Source organism: Falco peregrinus, chromosome 10 (genome assembly GCF_023634155.1).
Source record: "Falco peregrinus isolate bFalPer1 chromosome 10, bFalPer1.pri, whole genome shotgun sequence".
In the NCBI taxonomy this organism is placed as follows: Eukaryota; Metazoa; Chordata; class Aves; order Falconiformes; family Falconidae; genus Falco; species Falco peregrinus.
The window spans coordinates 35,239,618-35,260,696 of record NC_073730.1 but is presented as its reverse complement, the minus strand read 5'-3'; the positions used below and the strand labels follow the sequence as shown (position 1 = coordinate 35,260,696).

The 21,079-nt window shown below is 40.7% G+C and overlaps 1 protein-coding gene across 1 annotated transcript in view; it reads right to left on the bottom strand.

The window, feature by feature from the left end:
• Window positions 1-21,079, bottom strand: part of TNNI3K (TNNI3 interacting kinase) — a 93,691-nt gene that overhangs the window by 39,667 nt on the left and 32,945 nt on the right. The window contains exons 13-17 of the mRNA XM_055815003.1: window positions 20,696-20,752; window positions 19,577-19,669; window positions 19,434-19,491; window positions 19,124-19,318; window positions 18,673-18,777 (exon numbers count right to left, since the gene is read on the bottom strand). Coding sequence (XP_055670978.1) covers window positions 18,673-18,777; window positions 19,124-19,318; window positions 19,434-19,491; window positions 19,577-19,669; window positions 20,696-20,752 — 508 coding nt within the window. The remainder of the gene's footprint in view (window positions 1-18,672; window positions 18,778-19,123; window positions 19,319-19,433; window positions 19,492-19,576; window positions 19,670-20,695; window positions 20,753-21,079) is intronic.

Here is a 21,079-nt window from a genome sequence, read left to right as displayed (position 1 = left end):
GCAGGGATAAGTCTTACGGGCAGACTGCCATGACAACATACCAGCGTTTTTAGCTCAGGGTTGTGGTATTCTCATGCAGGAGTATGGGTATGTGTTTGGTACAGCTGCACCAGCTCACCTGCGACTAGCTCAGGAATGTTTCACATGGGGTTGGCATTTGGAAATGCCTTCTGCTGACTTGGAAACTCATGTTTGAAAAGGAACTACTAAGGGTGAACCTCCATGACTGCTTAAGCAGAATGGAAATAAGAAGAAATTCTGTCTGTGTAGGAACTTATGGTAGGAAACCCCACCCCTATGTATTTGGCATTTTCAGGGAGACTTCAGTTCATTTAATGTACCAGGGGACTTGGAACCAGTCCCAGGATCAACGGGTCTCTATACATACATTGAAAGTTGGAGAATATCAGCATATAGAGCTGTGACACCATTCCAACCCATGCAGCGAGGAGGTGGATATATGAGCTGTGGTCCAAGGTGGCTGGCATTTACAATGACTACGCAACTTACGTTTTTGATGAGGATGGAAGAATTTCTTCCTCAGACCAACATACAGAGCTTAAAACAAGGGCTCCTCTAAAGTCACTGCAATTATTACACCTTGATTGAAACTCGTGGCTCAAGAACCTCACTTCTCCAGCATCACCTGGCAGCTGGATGGCCACTGCCTACAGAAAGGTACTCTGGATTTCTGAGGTTGAGAACCCTGTCAAGAGGAAGGGCTTTGGAGGAAGCAAGTGTGTCAGCATGTGTAGCACAAACATCAGCTCTGTCAAAGGAGGAAAAACAGAGTTGGGCTGAATTTTATCCACATTTAAGAGCAGAGCTTCTGAGACCCTGTAGGCTGCATTCAAGTTAGAAACAGTGTCGTAAAGATACTCATATATACAGTCCATAGCATAAACCGGGGACACTTTGGATTTGCTGCCTGCCCAGGCACTGCTGAATTATCTGTTCTTTGAGAATAAAGTTTTCTTTTAATTTGATAATGATGATGTCTAACTCTGAAAGAAGATGACACTATTCTCCCTTAAGCTCAATGTACTATAGATACTTAATCAAGTGACTTCCAAGCTCTTGGTTCTGTTTCCCTGATGGATGTTGCATAGGAAAAGATTCAGAGCTACAGGGCAGCTGGAACTTACTTCCCTCCAAAAAGGACATGGTGAAACTCTTGTTCAGAGATATCTTATTCCTTAATACTTACTAAAAGCATATTGCCAGGAACCTAAACTGCTGTAATCTCTTGTCTCTGCCATACCCCATAGTTTGAAAGTAAACAGATAGCCATCAAATTAAGCACACAACTTCAGTTTATAACAAATTAAACAACCTTTCCAGCTCTGCCTCAGCTCTTAGTTATCATTTTGCAATTTCATTAAGAAAAATCCACCAAACTGAAAAAACAGAAATGAGATTTTTTTCTTTAGAGAAGCAGCAAATGATAACTGAAATTTGAATCAGTTTCAAAGTGAATGTCAGGTTTTTATATCATCTTTATCTCTATAGTATACCTCATCTCTCACTATTTCAAGAAACGTGTGAGGATTGCATGGATGATTTTCTATAACCACGTGGCAGAACAGACAGCACTCTGCTCCCGGCTGCATCGTTTTTTAAGATCACATTTACAGGAGAGAGTGGACCCAGTTCCACACTGCTTTTCACAGGAGGAACAACAAACACTGACCTTCACACACTTCTGACCAGCTGCAGGGCTTGCCCTTGGCCATAACTCCCTGCAGCGAGCGGCAGAGGTGCTGTCGCATCCTCCTCTTCCCTGCGGCGACCTCGGGGCTGCTGTGGGCGTGTGGGGGCCATTCTGCCTTTGCCTTCAGGCTCCCAAAGTGCCGGGTTGGGTGGCTCCCAGCTGTGCTGGAGCGCTGCCCTCAGCTTTCTAGCACGAGCCAAGTGGCTTAAAGGCATTTGGCTCACAAGCAGACTCCTTTCAAAAGCTCTGTAAGGTCATGAATAAAGCCAATCACAGGAACAGATAAATATATAAAAGCAAAGTAATCAGGGAAGGAGAACTGAGTGCTTAGCAGGTCTGGAGTACTTCTGTTGAGGACATGTACTTTCATATACTTCTTTCTTTCCCTCGAAGCAATCAGACATTCAGGTAATGTTACCGTGAGTCAGTGCACCCTGGATTAAGGTGGTGAATCCTCAGCTGCCAGTAGCTGTCCCCACACCCCCAGTTCCACGTCTCGAGGTCCTGGTGGGCTCCTGCCTGAATGAAGAAGGAGTGTCGGGCGGGCAAAGGGACAGATGGGGTTTGGTGCAGTTCATTTTGGGTGGTGCAAAGCTGCACTGCTTGCACCTGCAAGCACTGTACCTCACTGCTGGAGATGATCCCAGGCTGACAGAACAGAGAGGCAGCATGAACCCATCTCTCACAGTGCATTCAAGAGGCTGCAACAGCACAACCCTCCTTCTGCATTGGTTTCCAGGGTGTTTGATACATGGGGATGGAGCTGCGCAGCTCTGAAGGGCAGTAATATGCGTTGCTCTGGTTTGAGCGAAGAAGTCTAGGGAGTCTGCAGCAAACACTGCTCACTGTTAGAGCAAACTGCAGAAGGGGCATCCTGTGCCATTATTCCAGAGAGTTTTATGTACCACTCACCAGTGAAACAGTATTTGCTAAGCATTAGTTTTCTGAAAAATTAAGAAAAGAAACACAACAATACAGAAACATGATTGGCCAAAGTGGGAATTCTGTTTTCTTTTTTAGCTGGGGGACTATTTGTCTTGATAATCTTTGCACTGCTGACTCTGCTTCAACCAGCAATACAGTCCCCACCACTGCTCACTCATCCTGCTGTCTCCTCTGCAGCCTTGCCCCAGCCAAGAAACCTGACCACTAATGAGATCTGGAAGAGAGGATTGTGTCTTTCAGCACAGCCACATCTTGCTTTGGCTGCATATCTGTTAACTTTTGAAGGTCAGCAGTAGGGCAGGGTAATTCTTGGCAGTGTTTCTGCTTGTTTTTAAGCTCAGATCTAAGGGGCAAATTGCAGCCCATTTGCCGCTTTCCCAAATGAGCCCAGAGGGGCTTGTTTGCCAGAGTACAAATCTCTGGCAAACCAGCTTGATGTAGCACTTAATAACCAACACAGAATTTTATTTCGAAGCTTCAAATAGCTACTTTTGGTGGTAGAAAACAATTAGTGCATTGCTATTCCTCTTTCAGCTGTTTGTATCTGAGTAGCAGATGTAAATCTGGGCCGAGCTGTGATTTGCCCACATGAACAAAAGTTAAAAAAACCAAACCCTTCCTTTTCTTATTTGTTCTCCTGGCCTGCCTGTGTGTGATATACATAAATATATCTGGTGGTCATGATGGTGGCATAATCAATGTTAATATATACCTTCAGAACCACAGAAGTACCGATAATTTTAATTAATCAAATGCAACTAAATAATGGTAATTATTTACTCTGACTCAGGGTTTTTCTCAAGAATAAACTCACCAAGAGAAATGACAGAAGACAAATAACAGTGTGGCATTTAAAACAAGAATGCATGAGGATGTAGGAAAAAGATGACAGGAAACAATTCTGCAATAACCTACAGCATTTATCTGATCTGAAGTCCAATGTAACGCAGGACATTCAACTCCTCCAAATTCTTGCTCTGACGCAAGAATTGTGCCTGAACCAGATCATATGTTTTGGAAAAAGAAGATGTGTTCCTCACTGGCAAGACAGTTACTTTGCTCTGATGCTGAAGGAGCCAAAAGGCTGTTTGTACTGGCATAATCTTCCAAACAGTTATGTGGCGTAACCTACACTACTAATGTGTAGCCCTCTCTGGAAGGCTTTTAGCTGGGCACATGCATTCCATTTGTAACTCATAATAAATCTGCAACTGACATGTCACCACAATGATCCACAAACCAAAATTCCTCTAATTGACAGTGGCTGGAAAGTCTAAACAGCTCATGCAGAACACATACACAGACTTTCACACGATCTCCTACTTACACCTATTTTATAAATACTCCAGATGTTTTGTATCATCTTTTTAAACCTCATTATCTCAACACAACTACCTGAGAAGAACACAACAGTGCAAGACTGACAATAGCTCAAGGACTTCTTGCTGATTTTCTGCCACCCACTTGGATAAGATGCACATCGATAAATGTTAGAATTATTAGCAAAAGGACACCGGGATGGAGGCATTTGCAGAAAATTGGTAATATACAGAGACTAGGTTAATGTCCCAAGAAAAATTAAGCCTCAAAGGTCTTGGAAATAAACTCATTTAGTAGACTGGGTTGGGAAATAATCCCAGGTATTTCTGGAAATTTTCAAGATTGCAACTTTTGATTTTGTGCCAAATTAAGATGGAAAGCAGACATCTCACAATGTGCTGAGCAAAGAAAATTACATTTCCCCCCCTGTAAGTAGCTAAATAACTTACTGAAGTTTGTTCTGAATTTATCTCCTAAACTGGCCTACATTATGAATTAAGGTAAATCCTAGGAGCATGCCTTCTTCGACTATCAAACAACTGCATGTAAAAAGGAAAATTTTGGTAATTCCGAGGCAGAATTTCCATGAACTTCATGCCTTATTGAAAACACAACAAACCCATAACTTCTCTGATAGAAAATACTTCAGATGGGAAGTTTTCAGTCAGTCCTACCAAGGTTTATATGCAGACTGGTCGCTAGAGGGGGATGCAATGCACAATTTATAAAAATGTATTTTCTCTGAACTTTCTTTCACTGTGATCTTTATGATATCAATCAATTACACCCTTTGGCAAGACTTGTTTTAACTTAAACGCACATGTTAATTCTGGAGAGGTAATTCAAATTATATTTACTTTGCCAAAAGTATAGAGAAAAAGATCAAACAGAAAGCATGGGAAATGTTGGGAGTAGATAATACTTTCTTTTTGAGGACTCTGTTATCTTACATAGCACTACAAATTAAGACAGTTTTGCATGTTTCTTGTGCTTGTCAATATGTTGTGGAACTAAGCCATTTGGTAGCAATAGGCTTTATCAGGTATGCATCCTTTTCAAAATATTTTTGGTTTCTATGTGCTCAATCTTTAATGGACCAAAAAAGGAGTAAGAAAGATGGAAGAAAAGGAGAGATCTCTTTTCCCCTGTCACAGTCTTTTAATCTCTAGTGAATGGCGAGAGCATTAAATCAAATGCGTTTCTTTGACATTCTTGGTTACACCTCTCAAAACCAGACACATTCCGTCATTGTTTAGAAGACGCTACTGGTTTTACCAGCACTGTGATACTGCAAATATGGCTTAGTGAATCTTCAAGACCTTAACCTTGAAAATCTGTCTTTCTCCTAATATCGTTCCCTATTTCATGGCTTTTGATTGGACTGTGGAACTTGACATTAAAGCTGTTGGCAGCAGTCATTCCTCTTCTGCAGTACTTCAGGGAGGGATAGAGAAGCAAAGAATTGAAGCTCTGTCAATCAAAATGACCAAAACTGAATCCAGTCCAAAATGCCTTCTCTTCTGTGTTTTACAAGGGGCTCAGTCTAATCTGCTGGTAGGTTTTGCCCTATGAAATATTCTGCCAGAGATAAGGTTTGAAGCCAGCTTTGTATTCTATTACTAGATTTCATATAGGCACTTCGTTTTGATGTCAGTCCAAATCTAGGGAAGGTTTTGGACTAGATGATCTTGGAGGACCCTCCCAACTTAACTGTTCCATGATTTTATTAACTGTAGCTTTCCAGTGGCACCTCTAATCTTTCAGCACGCAAGCAGCTCTTGATGTTACCAACTATACAGGGATTTGCTAAGGGAATTAATTAATTCCCCAAGCATTGAGCAAACACCTATATGCCTATTTATACATATATGGACTTTTGCTTCTCTGGATCCATAAAGGCCTTTTGAATGCACTTATTTTCTGCTCCTCTTCTTCACACTATACTGAGTACACAAAATGATGTGTCACTTTACTACAATGCTGACACATTTGACAGCATATAGTTATCAGAACTGAAGTGTTCCAAATGAATTTTAGCTACTCATGCTCAGAACCAGCTATAGAAAGACCCTTCTTTTCATGCTGGCGTAGCAAACATGATGAGCACTTTTGCAGAAGGTAGCTAACCAACAAGAAGGAAACAGCATCTCTCTCAGTTCTGCAGGCTAGAATTTTTCCAGGCCAGTGATTTCAGAGGTCTTTCTCAGAATGGAGAGGATACATTGAGTGTAAGACAATCTTGGTGCAGTCTGTACACTGCTGCTTGAGATAATCCATAACCATAGTTTTCTTATGCACCATAAAGAAAGACGGTTGCATTCTTAGGACTGCAGTATTTTCACTCACCATCCACCTACTTTTGCTTGGGAAAACTCATGGTGCAACTCGTTCACAAGGTCTGACAGAGCTGTTTATAATTTGGAAAGCTGAACAGAAACATGTAACATTCATTCAATAAAATAAAAGTGAAGTCACTAAGGAGTTAGGAACATAAACCATACAAGACAATGTGACATCAAATTGGAATTAGGGTTTACAATGGTGAAAAACTAAGGTGAGCACCTACACTGTTGTCACTAGGACAAAATATGCAAAGCTTGTCTAAAGGGAGAGAACACAGTGGTTTTGGAAGGCACCTACTTTACATTAAGAGACTAAATGTCCTATAAAAATAATTTCATAATCTGATCGTAATCATACCATAATCCTATGATAAGAGGTCAGTCGATAGATGTTGGTAGATCTAGGGCACTTTCAACTTTTAAAGTGAAGAAGGTAAGATATGAAAGGATCATCTGTTCCTTAAAGTCTTGAATACATAGTGGTGTTCCAGCAGATATGTATGCACTAGTCAACCAAAGCTACAGCCCACATCATACATGCCACACTCTGAAATGGTTGCCTCTAACAGCAGTAGACTGGGTTTGTTGACTCATGTAATGTCTCACAGTCCTAAGCCGAGCGATGACTAAAATGATTCTGTTTGGTTTTATTATTTGCAGACCAGGATGAACAAGTGACTAAGCATGGTGTTTGAAAAACATGCCCCATATGGAAAAAATCAGGTGCTCTCATTCCTGGCTGTGTAGAAACAGGCTACTTTGAACTGAAGTTTGTTTTCCAGTCTTCGGAATTATTTCAGGTTCATGTCTTGTTCAGTATGACGCTCAAATGAAGGTTTTTTAGAAAAGAAGCTGAATTCTAAGATATGAGTGTTTGGCAAACCACAGTTTGAGGTCAGTAAATTGCAAAAAATAAGGGTAATAGTTTTCAAGTAAGGATAGCTACCAGTTAAGACTAAAAGGTGATCTGATTCACTTCACTCTATTTACAGCTTCTGAGATCCTTTATTCTTAACCTTGCAGTGGATCATTGCAACATCAGCGCAAAATTATAAATGGCTGTATCCTGCAATGGGTATTGATTCCAGGGGATACTGCTCTATACCAATGTCTGATGTGAGCCACAGGACTTACTGATTTCATCAGTGTCCAGAGTGCTTTTCTTCTAACATTGACATCTTTCTGCAAAAGCGTGTATATGTGAGCAGACTAGCTTTCATAATTAAAAAGTCTGGCTCTCAAAACAGTTAAAAACATTTCTGTGCTACCCTTTCAAGCCCTGAGCAGTGTTTCTGAATCAGATGTGGGCAGACTGTGTGTAGCATGGAAAAAAGGCTAAATAAATCACGAGCCAGTACCTGTCCTGACTTGTGTACAGGAGTCCCACTGAACTCCCTGCAAACTGAGGTTTTCAACACCTCTCCTAACTGTGGTGCTCATTCAGGTGTAGAAATGAAGATGTAATAGTTTTAACACAACACATCCTGACTTAAAATCCTTGCTATGATGCCCTGCTCTCTCTTCTGTGTACAGAAATACAAAACCAGGTCTGCTATAAAACAGAAATGTAATTTCTCAAAATGCTGACGTAAGGCCTAAGCCCAGTGATGGTTTCTAAGCTGTGTTCAGGACTCGAGACCAAGAATGTGACTGAACAGGGGACACCTTAGCAGAGAGGTTCAGGAAGCCCTCCGTGAGTGCCTCTCTGGGCAGATGCAGACAGATGTTGCTTTCCCTGTGGGAGACAGGCCAGCGCTGGGGCTATGTGTGTCTTGGTACAACGCTGTGTTCAACATGCTCTGCCCTGTCAGCAAAATGCTTAGATCAGACACAGTGCCATGGGCATGTGTCATTTCCAGCAGCCTCAATGCAGAGACAGAGAAAGTCATGCCAGTTTACACCTGTGGGGAGATTCTGCCACATTTCCAGTGCAGCTCTTTGCTTTCCCACCATCCATCACAGGACTGTATTTTCCTCCAGTCAGGATGCTATCTCTTGAGCTTCCCTCTCTTCCTTTCCCTCCTGCCTGCTCCCATGTCTGATCCTGGGGTTCATATGCCAGCTGGCAAACACAGGCTGCTTCCTTGTGTGGCTGTAGGGAATGGGAGTGCTACTCTTTAACCCTTTCTACTTTTCTGACTGTTTCACTGATTTTTATTCCAGGTAAACATGTAGCTGTGACCAAACCTGGAAGGCAGCATTTAATGGGTGTTTACATACCCCTGTTCATGTAGGGAGGCACAGCAAAGGGAAGATGGCTGACGAGAGGAGCCTGTGCTTGGCATGAAGATGCAGGTACTTCATGGTTGGGTCTTTCTGCCATTTTTTGGGGGGTTGGTTTTGTTTTTTAAAAGGAAACACTCTAAAGAAAACCTCCTAGCTTGAAGGATGCTCCAGCCAGGACTCCCACCCATGCTGTCCTGGAGCTGGGTCACCCTCTCAAATCTCAGTGTGACACAAGGCAGCATTCTCCCTCCTGGGCACCCGGCCAGGTGCAGCTCACAAGAGCGGTGATTGCCAGGGAAAGCTGGTGGCACTGGGAACAGCAGAGAGCATGAGAAGCCTGCTACAGCCAAATCAGTGCTATGGAGCGGGGACCTGAAGTCAAAGGTACGTACAAGGGATGCTTTCCTCTGCTGTGCCCTCCCCTTGCCCCAAAACCTGGCATCCCCCAAACTCCCTTTGTCAGCCAGATCGGGATGCTTGGTTGAGGGTTCCCCAGCAGAAGCAGGGTGCAAGGCATGGTGGCAGGTCTTATAAATGACCTGAAAAGGAGGCTGAAGCACACTGGCTTTGGTGGGATGTGTGCCTTTCTGAACTGGTGATTCTAAAACAATCATTACAAAAGCAGAGGCAGGCAGTACTCAGTCACTACTAAGAGAAGTAAACATGCACTCAGTGAAGAGGCAGCATGGTTATAGTTCAGAATGTACAGGAGAGCTAACATTTCTGAGTTCTCTAAAAGGGCTCAGTAAAATCCATTTATTGTGACAGAACTGTAACAATGGATCAAAATTCATTATTATGCTGTAATGACGCCTGGAGATATAACCTTTTCTTTCAAACTTTGGAAAAGCTTGAATGGAGCTCAGTTTCCTGGGGGAGACTTTGTAGTAAGTATATAGAATGCAAAATGGAAGGCAAACTTGTGAAGAAGAGATACCAGGATTTAATAAAACTGAAGCTTTGATTAGTTTTCTTTATTTGCTTCTATGCTTGATCAAGATGAAGCACAGCCAGCAGCCAAGTGAAAAAGGAACTCAGTGTGTGTGTTCCAAACAAAACATTACATTTACCTCAGTTTGGAAAGACAGCTCAAGCATGTCAAGATTTTGTAACACTGAGGTAGCGAAGCAGCACCATGCTGCACAAATTAGGATTATTATAAAGGTATCCGTGACACTCTAATCAGCAGGGAAGGATCTACCTGCCTAAGAGGAGTTAAAATATCTTTAAATATCTTTAAATGTGGGGGGGGTCGGAGAGGAAGAGCCACGCAGCAGACCCACTGCTGTATGTTTTTGCTCAGAGGCTGCCCCAAGCAGGATCAGCTCTGTGCAGAGTTGTGGTTGGTCCCTCCTTCTCTGCACAGTGCAACTGCACTACTCTGTTACCCTAACAAACCCACTAGGAACCAGCTGTACTTTTCCAAGCAGCCCATAAATAGGGTGAAATGTTCCAAGTAATTCTGAGTGTTTACACACTAACTCGTTTTTCAAGCCATTGTGATACTATTAGAGAATGTAAATATATATTGCTTGCAGGGACAAGTAATCTACCATAGACCATAGCAACCAGAAAGCTGGAAAGAGCTGGAATAACATCTGCCCACTTCTGAGCTTAACTAGGTCTAACTGGACGTCTAGCTGAAACAGCAAGGCACTGTTCAATTACTGTCACTCTTGACAGAGAAAGGAACAGGTTCTGTACCTGGTACAGAAACTTGATGAGAGAGGAAACTTTTAAAAATAACTGGAAAAGTGAGCTATTGCCACATTTGCAATCTTTTACTGCTCTATAAAAGTTGGATAGAATCAAGCTTAGGGACAAAGACAAAATACTTGCTATTTAAATGTTTGCTAGTGAAAGGCAGGCACTATATCCAAGATGCAGTACAAGAATATAGATTATGACCATGCAGGCAAAATACCTTTTGCTTATTGCAAAATGTCATTTAGCTGGAAAAGTGTTTATGAATCTATTGAAAACTGATTTACTGATTCAAGGAAGTGATTGCAATTGATTTAATTTTCAGTAAAGAATACACAAGAGGAGAAAGAAAAATGCCAGCTGAATGCAACAAATAAAGAGCAAGGCTTTTAGAAATTAGCATCACAACACAGATTTTCAAACAAACTGGGAGTGCAGGGAAAGATTCACAAAATGCTTTAGCTAGGTCAAAGCTTCCAGTAACTCTGAAGATCAAGGTTTTCACACAACAGTCACTATGCATTCATGGCACATGGCTTTTGAAGGGCTGAGCAAATTACAACGTAGAAGGGTATGAATGTGGACACAACAATGCTTACATGGTATCTATCGAAAAGTTGACTGATCCAAGTAAATTCAGGAGAGTTAAAAGTATATAAAAAAAAAGGTGAAAAAGTTGGCAAAAGCTTAAATGATGCAGGGAAAATGAAAGCAATATTGATGGTCTCAACAAAAAACCATAACTTGCCCATATTAGAGCTGTAGATACAAGCAAGAATAGCCAAGGAAGGAACACGAATTTCACCAGAAATCAGCTTTTAGGACAGAAAAAAATTAAGTTCTCCCAACCAGGACTCCCACAAATCACTGCCTTCAGGATTTCTAGCTTCACCTGAACCCAAATCTTGGGATGATAAATTTAACCATAAAAGTATAATGGGTTCATACAATGTAGCCATGACTCTTTTTATACCTAATCTGATTTTAGCTCCCATATATACTTTCCATCAAAATGTATAATTTGAGTATGATATTTGGAATTGTTCTGAGACCCCCACCAGATGTCAAATGAAAATATTAATCAAACACAAGGCTGAAACTACAGAGACTCTTGAAGGCTGTACTCTGGCTTGAATGTAGGCACATGAATTGTAAAAAACTAAAGACTTTTATCTGGTCTTGGTTCAAGTTTGACTTCTGTCAGTAGGGACAAAAATCATCACCATTTCTCAATGTGAATAAAATGTATTGAGCCCAAGCTTTAACTTCAATTTACTTAAGGGCTGTGCAGACGTTGAATAAACCCAACTTGGCCATACACATAGTCAAGACCTGGGTTTATGGTTTTTGTGGAGAAGCCAAGAAATCAATAAACACACCCTTTTCTATTAATGTTGTGCATAAGTCTTTCCAACAAAACAATGCTGAAATGCTCATCTTGGTGCTGAGTGTAGGGACATATCTGAAAGTTGGAGGTAGTCTCTGGCAGGGTTTTGTCAGTCTGGTACCACCAGTGAACACTACAGTTACTAATTTTTCTTTTCTAAAGTAAAAAATATAACCCACAGAAATAGGGCTTGGAAGGTACAGCTCAAAAAGGCTGTTACTGCCTCAATGGCACTTCGAAATTTGAGAACCATAGATGAGAAAGGAACTCTTAAGCCTGTGTTTCGAGAAATACAGCAAGATAAATCTGATCTCAGCTGAGATGACAGAAGGTTAATAATGAGTTCAGCAGAATCAGAAATTAATTGTCTTCTGTTAAGGCCACATAGAGTTTGAGATGGTGAGATCAAGCATCATTCTCTTCATGAAACCATGGAAGGGAAAAAATGAGAAAAGAATCAGAAGTGTGTAATCATCCTGGCTTTTGAAAAAAACAAGTAGTTCTGCGGGCCTGCCAGATGCAAGGGCTTCCTCCTCTCAGGGCAAGCGACAGGCAAAGCACATTCAGTGTGTGTCCCTTTCCCAGAGAACAGGGCCATGAAAAGATCCTTCTACCTTTAACACGCTGTGGGTTTAATGAAAAGCAACTGCTATTTTAAGATTTCATAGGGGATTTTATAACAAAGAGGAGTTGCAGACACCATCCCCATTACCACCAGGCTTCCATCCTCTCTTTCATCTTTCTCACTAAGCCAGCTTTCAGAAACTTTTACAGATAGTTAGAGCTATCAAATGAAGGTTAGTTGCTCAAAGGCTTGGTCCAGCCATGTTCAGCTGTTATGGCTTAAATTAATTTGATACTAAAATGGTCTTCTTTTTATTAAAGTGCTATAATCATTGTGGCTACAATCCCTCACCACAGTATTAGTAGTAATAAGCTGATACATGTCACCATTGCTGATAGCTGTCAGAACTTCTTTTTCCAGAACTGGAAAGCAAAATATAACTCCCAATTATTCTCAGAATGGAAGGACAAACTCTTTTCCAGAGTAGAGACATGAAAGATCCGTTTTCCACTCTGTTCTGTCAAGCCCCATTGCAGATTTATTTAATGCATTATGTGCATTGCATTTAATTTCAGAACTCACAAAGAGGGTTACAAGCTATGTGAAAATTTAAGGTAAAAAATTGGAGGCTCCTGTGGAGCCAGTGGCAAAATTTAACACAGAATTTCACTCTTGGTCTTTCTCTTAAGTTGTTGTGAAGATTTTCATCTAGTAATTGTGCCTGTGGGCTGACTGGGACTCACGCTGACAACAGGGCTCCTGCTCTCACACTAAAAAGTTTCAGAAGTTAAGCTACTCTCAGCACCACACATCAACCACTGATGTCCTTATAGCAGATTATCTTTTGACCCTCACAAATATGATCTGGTAAAAGTTCTGTAAGGCAACGATATGCTTTTCAGCTCTCTAGAGGGATACTGTTTTGGGTTTTCTTTTGTGGAAAACATTTAAAATCTTTCCATGCAGAACTATTTTTCTAACAGCCGGTAGTGACAAGGCGTAAAGCTGAACTATAAGCTCTGGACATCCGCTGTCCTAAAACAGATACACAGATTGCAGTGTTCAGACATGGGGCTCCTGGCTTGCACCATGACTGAGGCAAGAACTACAGCTTCAAAAAAGAAAGCATCTCCCTCTGAGCTCTGCAGTTTGGTGGCCCAAAAGGAACCCATGGAGGGATGCAGGTATATGAAGGAGACTCAGTGTGAAAGTCGAGGATGTGTGAAGTCAGAGCCAGTGGGGTGGGGAGAAGGGAAGCTTGACTGTAAGGAGAGCAAGAGGTGGTGGACGCAGATGGTATGCAATGGAGAAACGAGGCAAGTACAATCACAGAAAAAGAAAAATGGGGTACTAAGACGACATTCTTCCAGGCTTTTTTGTAGGTTGATATGCTGCTTGCTTTCTGCACAGCAAATCCTAGTGAATCTACCTTATACTTTGAAAAATGGATACTCACTAGGGTCTGGCCTAAACAGCTTGTGTTCATAACATGTCCAAAGGCCTCTAGGAATTGTGGAGGCATGTTGCTCTCATCAATAGCTTTTTTTTTTTTTTTTGAGAAAGAAAAGTTGATTTAGAAAAGCTCTGTCCACTGCAAAGCTTTTCCTCACAATTTAATATACTGAAAGTCTGCAATATCAGTAATTTCTCAGTATCAGTAATAAGTAATTAGACTTTGTCATACAAGATGGGGTAAGATGCATTTGCCAAAAGATTAAAAGTACCTAGCTAGAAAGTGTTGGCAGACCTGACTTGGGCCAAAATTGAAGAGCTGACTGAATGTCCATCTCAATATTCTGGACTTACAAGGGATGTCTTGTAAAGGCAGAAGAAATGAAAAAGGCAGAAAGCTGTTTGTTCAAAGCAGTGCACAACCAGTGAGAGTAAAGCCCAACCATCCTCAGTTCAAATGATGTGCCTTTTGCATTAAAGGGCTAGCAGAACTAAGAATCATGTTTTGTCTTTAGCAAAAAGATCTTTTTCATCCAAATCTCACCATTCAACATAGTTAGGTGTTTCATCACCCTTCACTGAAATATGCTGATCACGAGACTACTTTCATAGCTAGAACAGCAACAACAGATTTTTCTCTGCATTCATCAAGGACTCAGTGCTTCCACTCAGATATCACCAAAGGAATGGAAGGAGTGCACAGTGCTGCACTAGGCTTTAGCTCTTAGCAGTGAACCCATCAGCAAATGCTTTTACCTGTAACAAATGGGCCAAACAAACCAAGAAACAGTCAGATGAACTCAGTGATTACGGAAAAATATTTAAAGTAAAAATGTCAAAACAAAGGAAACTAATGAAAGAAAGTGGCAAAATGTTATATGAAAGCACAGTGAAACTACATTGAAAATAAACTGAAAATTCCGAAACAGAGAATTAAAAAAGCCTAAACAGATTAAACAAGTATTTGTATCCATCCTTGCAGGACAGTAGAAGAAGTATTTGCCTGTGTGGGAAATTCAGTCAACAAAGACAGAAACCAATGAATTAAGTGTTTGGCACATCATCATTTCAGTTATTAAAAAATCAGAGAGTCTTCATAACGACAAGATGTCAGAACTGAGGAAAAATAGCAAGACTTGGAGGCAGAAACTGAAGAAGCCTTAGCTGGTATTATCAGAAGCTGACTTAATTCAGGAGACACCCTAAAGACTAGAAAGCAGCAGTACAAGGTACCAGGAACACACCAGGAAATTACGAGACCAGGCAGCTCGCTGCCAGCTGTGTGGGGAGCACTGGAAGCTGTAAGGGGATCAGGAGGTGCAGCATCTGCTGCAGTGAAGCACTGCCTGGTCAGGAGCAGCTGACGGCTGCAGGGCAGGAATTATAGATAAAACGGTTTGGGTTGGAAGGGACCTTCAAGGTCGTCTAGTTCCACCTCTCCGGCCACGGGCCTGGACATCTTCCACTAGACCAGGCTGCTCCAAGCCCTGTCATACCTTGCCCTGAACACTGCCAGGAATGGGGCACCCACAGCTCCCTGTTGATCCCCGCGGTCACTGCTGCCAGGGCAAGTGAGGTGCCACAGGGCGGAGAGCATGGGGCTTTTCAGGGTGTGCTTGCTGCCCACCTCCGCTTCATGGGGGAAGGTGAGAGCCGAGACCTCTCTACCTGCTCAACCATGCTGCGGAGAGCCCTAGCGCTGCTGAGGAGGAGGATGCCCAGGGGATCAGCGCCACACCAGCAGCTCGTGTTGCAGGCAGGCATACCTCAAACGCAGTGGAGAATACAGAGTTTGTGCGCGCCTTTCCAAGACTTCCCTCAATTCATCCTGAATGGCTCAGAACTGGTTACTGCAAAGCGTTGCAATCAAATCACTTGCTAATGAATTGTAATTAGTTCAAAATGTATTAGAAGAGAATCTGAATTGCGCTTAACAGTTTGACTATCCTAATGTCTCCTGCTAATTAATGGCACTGTTTAAGTGACCGTTATGGACTGTTTCATTTTGCACTGACTCAGAATATTATATGGAGTTTAACATTACTGAATAAAAAGTGAGGAACAGACATTTCTTGACAAGATTTTACTTGATTATGAAGACAACAGATTCAATTTTTCATTTGAATTTTTTTTGAGTTTTATTTGCTAAGCAGAATTGTATTTTATAAACTTGGAATTTGAATTTGAATTTAAAAATCTAGGAAGAATAGAAAAAATGTATAATGTCAAAACCAAGCATTTCAAAGGCCTCTGAAGTGTGGGTTCAAGCTTTCTTAGAGTAAAAGAATTTTGGTAAGTGACATGGGTTTTGAAAGTATTTAGTCAATCCAAAGCGCACTGAAAATACTCTTCGACACACAAATTTTATGTAGCTCTGCTACAGTAAAATTGCAGAAAATGGCTTAAATTAATATACTTAAATTAAGCCTCCATCTGTATAGTCAATATACACAGATGAACATATCAGCAATAGTCTTCTAAACATCATACATTTACCAGAACCATGTAGAAACACCGTATCTGCACATTTAAATAAATTGGGTATGTAATAGGTAATGATTAACAGTAGCCATTTTTATGTTCTTGTAGCAGTTTTAATGTGAGCAGATGGATGCACTCATACATTGCAGTAGATGAATAAAGAAAAGTGTGCTGAAATTTGGAGAGCATAAAGCATAATTTTTGCCAGTATTGCTAACCTAGGGCACATAAATCTGTGTGGTTTGAAGACTGGTTTGAAGTGATACGGTTTGTAGACCACATTTTTCAGGCTAAATTAAAGAAGTGTGCATTTTCTTTTGCATTAGTGATCTGATTTTCTTCTTTAGTCTGCAAGGATACTTTTTCTTTTGTAACCACAGAGTTATTGTTTCATATAAGAAATAACTTCAAGAGCAGATAGTAATTTTTGAAAGTATCCTTTTGAACCTAAAGTTCTTGCGCACTGAGAGCAAATTCAAGAGTTTATCATCATATAGATGCTCAGCTCTCAAATTTGTCACTACAGGCCACTGCCAGAGGCAGGACAATGAGTTTGGTGGGCTTCAGCTTGCACACCTGTGACTGGTCTTAAATATACACACACTGCCTCCTTGTTACGTTTCACATCCTAAGAAAATTCCTGTTTATAAAGGACAAATGCTACATTTGAAGTTGCTCCCTTCACAGGTGTCCTTTGCACAGCTGTCAGCATGTGTACACCTAGAGCAAGAAAACAGACCTCTCCCGTGTGCAAGCCATGCTATGCTCTCGGAGACGCCACAACGATGCCCAGAAAATTGCTCCTGCCTCATATTTTATGAGAATTTCATACCAGAACCCTGAACTGGGCACAGTCTCACAATCAGTTTACTTCTTTGCTCAGAAAAGGGAAAAAACAGCTTTTTCCAAGAGAATGAGTGTCTTTCACAAGGAATCTTCCACTGCAGCTATCAGTGTCACCAGGAAATGAAAACTTACAGCAAGATGCAGGAAAATGTTATTTATGGTATCACCACAACTATAGGACTGGTCAGCTGAGATATAACCAAAGTGTATGTTTCTGTAATGTGGTTTTAAAACAAGTAGTTAAGCTAGTGGAGTGACAGTGAAGAAAACCCATTTTGTAACTCATTACATTTGTAACATTTTGTAACTCACTTCACCCTACTTTTTAAAACACTTTTTTGTAGAAGCTTTCTTTTTACAGCGTTCATACATATGAAGGAGCTGTTTACAAGCCAGCTATTGCTGCTAAAAAGTGCAACTGCTATTCAGCACTAACTCTGCCTCGTTGCTTTTCTTTCAATACAGCTATAGGTAATTTTGGTTGGCCCACTTCCAAAGCAGAAGTTAGTGCAGAATGGATAGTCAGAGTGATTTCTGATGTAGACATGACACAGAAAACTTCCACTCAGTAGAGATGATGTCTCCTGCTTCTAACGAAGGCTTCTAACGAAGCCTTCTAACGAAGGCTAACATTGGTGGGCCAGATGTGACAAAATACTGGGTTTTAGCAGTTGCATCCTTCAGTGACGACTGCAGTTCCACCAATGTGACTTGTAGTGGTTTGCATAAAACCTCTGAGTCTGATCTAATTCACTTTCATTTCCAGAAGGGAATCTGGATACTTGACTCACACAGACTCTCTCCTACTTCTCTGCCAGTGGCACTGTCAGCTGGCTCCCAGGCTGGGATTTACCTACCATACCTCTGAGTGTCAGCATTAGGCACTCAGTCTAAATGAGATGAGCACTTCCCTCCTCACAACAGGCACAGGCTCATTCAAGGTTCCTCCCTTTCCAAGACAGGCACAAATGGGAGGGATTGCCTTCTAGAGGTCTCTACATTTCTGCATCGACCTTAGCGAGGCTAGTGACTAGTTTAACTCAGGCATCAGAGGGGCAAAAGTAGGTGACATGAATTAATGTTTTGGATTAAAAAAATTATACTGAGGAAATATACTAGATAGCATAAATTCTAAAAAGACTGTCTCACAGGACTAGTGTATGCAGATAGGGCATAAATAATTTGTAAATTTCAGATATCTGTCAGTGAAATTATTGTAAGCTTGAAGTGGACTACCATCTGTTAAGTCACTCAACTAAAATGTATTAAAGCCTCCCATGAATGTGAAAGCATCGTGCCACAATTCCCCAGTCCAATTGCTGCAAGCAGACCTTCCTCCAAGCTCCATCAGTGTTAATATGACACTGCATAGTTACCAGAGTTTTCACACCTTGGTGATTTTTCTAAGAAATGGGGAATAATGATTACTTTTTATTACACACGTATTCTAGCTTATTTGTTCCATTTAGCCAATATTACTTGGAGCTTCTGACATGCATGACAGTTTAGGTGCTTAGGGACATGGGTTAGTGGTGGGCTTGGCAGTGCTGGGTTAACAGTTGGACTCAATGATCTTAAGGGTCTATTCCAACCTAAATGATTCTGTGACTCTCTAAGTACAGGTGAGACCACAGACCATCACTGTTGCTTTGAGGCTTCACATTCCCTGAATTTTTAGGATAAAGAAACCTACCTGTTCAAATCACGATGTATGATTGGTTGTGTCAGATTGTGGAGGTACTCCATGCCTTTGGCAACATCTACAGCAATGATTAATTTAGACTGCAGATCAAGAGTTCTGTATTTTTTTTGGGAAAAAAATTACTCAAAGTTAATAAACAGACAAAAAGTATCTGTAAATTATTCTTATCATTAATTCATGGAAGCTTTAAAATTGTTTTAAATACAAACCAATGTTATAGAATCTATGCAATGTAAATGTACACAATCCAAAATAATGACAATAACAATTTTGTGATTACTTATTGATTTCCCTTGTAAACCAAATAATCTGAATAAAAGCTAAACATTAGTGTTATTTCCTCTATTGTTTTATATTGAAATGAATAACATTTACATCGGCATAGATTTACTAGTTTTCCAAATTCTGTACCGCAATCCCAAGCAGAGAACAAGCAGAATACCTCTTCTGTTCATGAAGCAGGGAGAAGAGTGATCCTCCAGAAATATACTGAGTGACTATAGCAAACTGGCTTGGGTCATCTAAGCAAGCTCCCACAAACTGGATGACACACGGATGATTCAGTCGGCAGAGAATGGAAACTTCACGGCAGAACATGTCCACATCAGATTTGGAGCAGTAGGTATTGGCTCGATAGCTTAGAATTTACATGAGAGAAAACAGTAAGGCAAAAATACCCTAAGATATGGGTTTTTTTAATACTTCAAACTAGGTCTTTAACCAAACAAGATGCAAAAGTCTGATAAACTTACCGTTTGATTGCAACAATTTTATTCCTGCACCGTCCCTTATATACTTTTCCAAAAGATCCTAAAACGGTTTAAAATAAATAAGAACAAAGATACTTATTATGAACATCAGACATCTAAAGTGCATACGTTTTTATTTCTGGTACCTGAGCCGATGATCTCATGGAACTCTATTTCAGAGAGCTGAAGATGGAAATGTGATGGCAAACCAGCACGAAGGAGAAGAACATCTGCCTTTTCTGCAAAAAGAAAACACTTACCCTATTTGTAAAATGCAGGGTCACGGGGAAGGACGGAATATAAGCATTTACATTCACAAAACTGTTGCACAGTAAAAGCTCATTTTCCTCCTGTAGATTGGCTGACTGGTAATTCCATTGCCTTTTCTTTTCAGTAAACACAGTAAACCCCAATAACAGACAAGTACTTGCAATGCTACAGTTGCTTTGGGCTTTCTTGGCTTTAAAATCTTACCACTGATGAACACTGTCCCATAAGCATATTCTGCCTGTATGATGTGATGGTTGTGTAAAATTCTTTATACGGAGAATTAGTTTTTTTCTGTATAGCTAGTGCTCATTACTAATGCAGGGTATGTTTTTCCAGATCTGACCGACTCTTTACCGACATGGGGAACCTAAATTTTGCAACTTACTTCAGTTAGCAAGCATCTCTACCTTGTTAACCTTTTTGGTTTATTACTATAAGGTTTATCAGAATATTTCTAAGCCAAACATTTCAGTGCTGTTATGTAAAGGATGCAAGGATTCGATTATATCCAGAGCAAGTATCTGAAGTGGAAAACTGAAAGTACCACAAAAAATTTAGTATTTTAAAGTACAAATATTTATCTGAATATTTTATATGTGTTTCAGATTAACACAAATTCTTTTTGGACATAATTTTTCTTGTAAAGATAATCCAGGCATTTTACAGTGGAATTCAATACAATATTTGTTTGCATTCATGGGTATGTGTGTATTTCATTAGTACTAATTCACAATCACATCCTTTTCTCCAAATAAATATATTTTTTAAAGTAAATGAAAATAAGATCAACGCAGGAATTATGATGATGCTGAGCAACAAAACTAAGTATTTTGTTTCCTAAAATTATCCTAGGGATATATATCTGCTGCTTATGCACATCATTACATTTCTAAACAATGAAAATTCCAGGAATCTTGTGTAGTATGTTCAGGCTGACAAGCACCTTGGATAAGAAGACCATAAAAGTTTAAGTTTTCCCTTGCCATTGAAAATACCTTTAGTCATGCTTTTAATCTTTCCTAGAGGGGATGGAACTGACACATAGGAACCATCTGAAATAGAAGAACACAATGAATTTTATGGAATTCAAAGACAGTTTAAACACCTGTACTGATAAATTGATGAGGTAATGATTGCTTAAAGAAAGAATGAATAATAAGGGGGTGAAAATACACACAAGCAAATGGCTTAAAAAGACATATGATTGTTTGCTGGTCTTGGCTGGGAGAGAGCTCCTTCCCTTCGCAGGAGCTGGGACGGGGCTGTGTGCTGGGTTCGGCTGGAAGCAGCCCTGGGAGCACAGGGATGGCTCAGCCATTGCCGAGCAGCGCCTGCACAGCGCCGGGGGCTGTTCTGCTCCTCACCCCCCACAGCCAGCA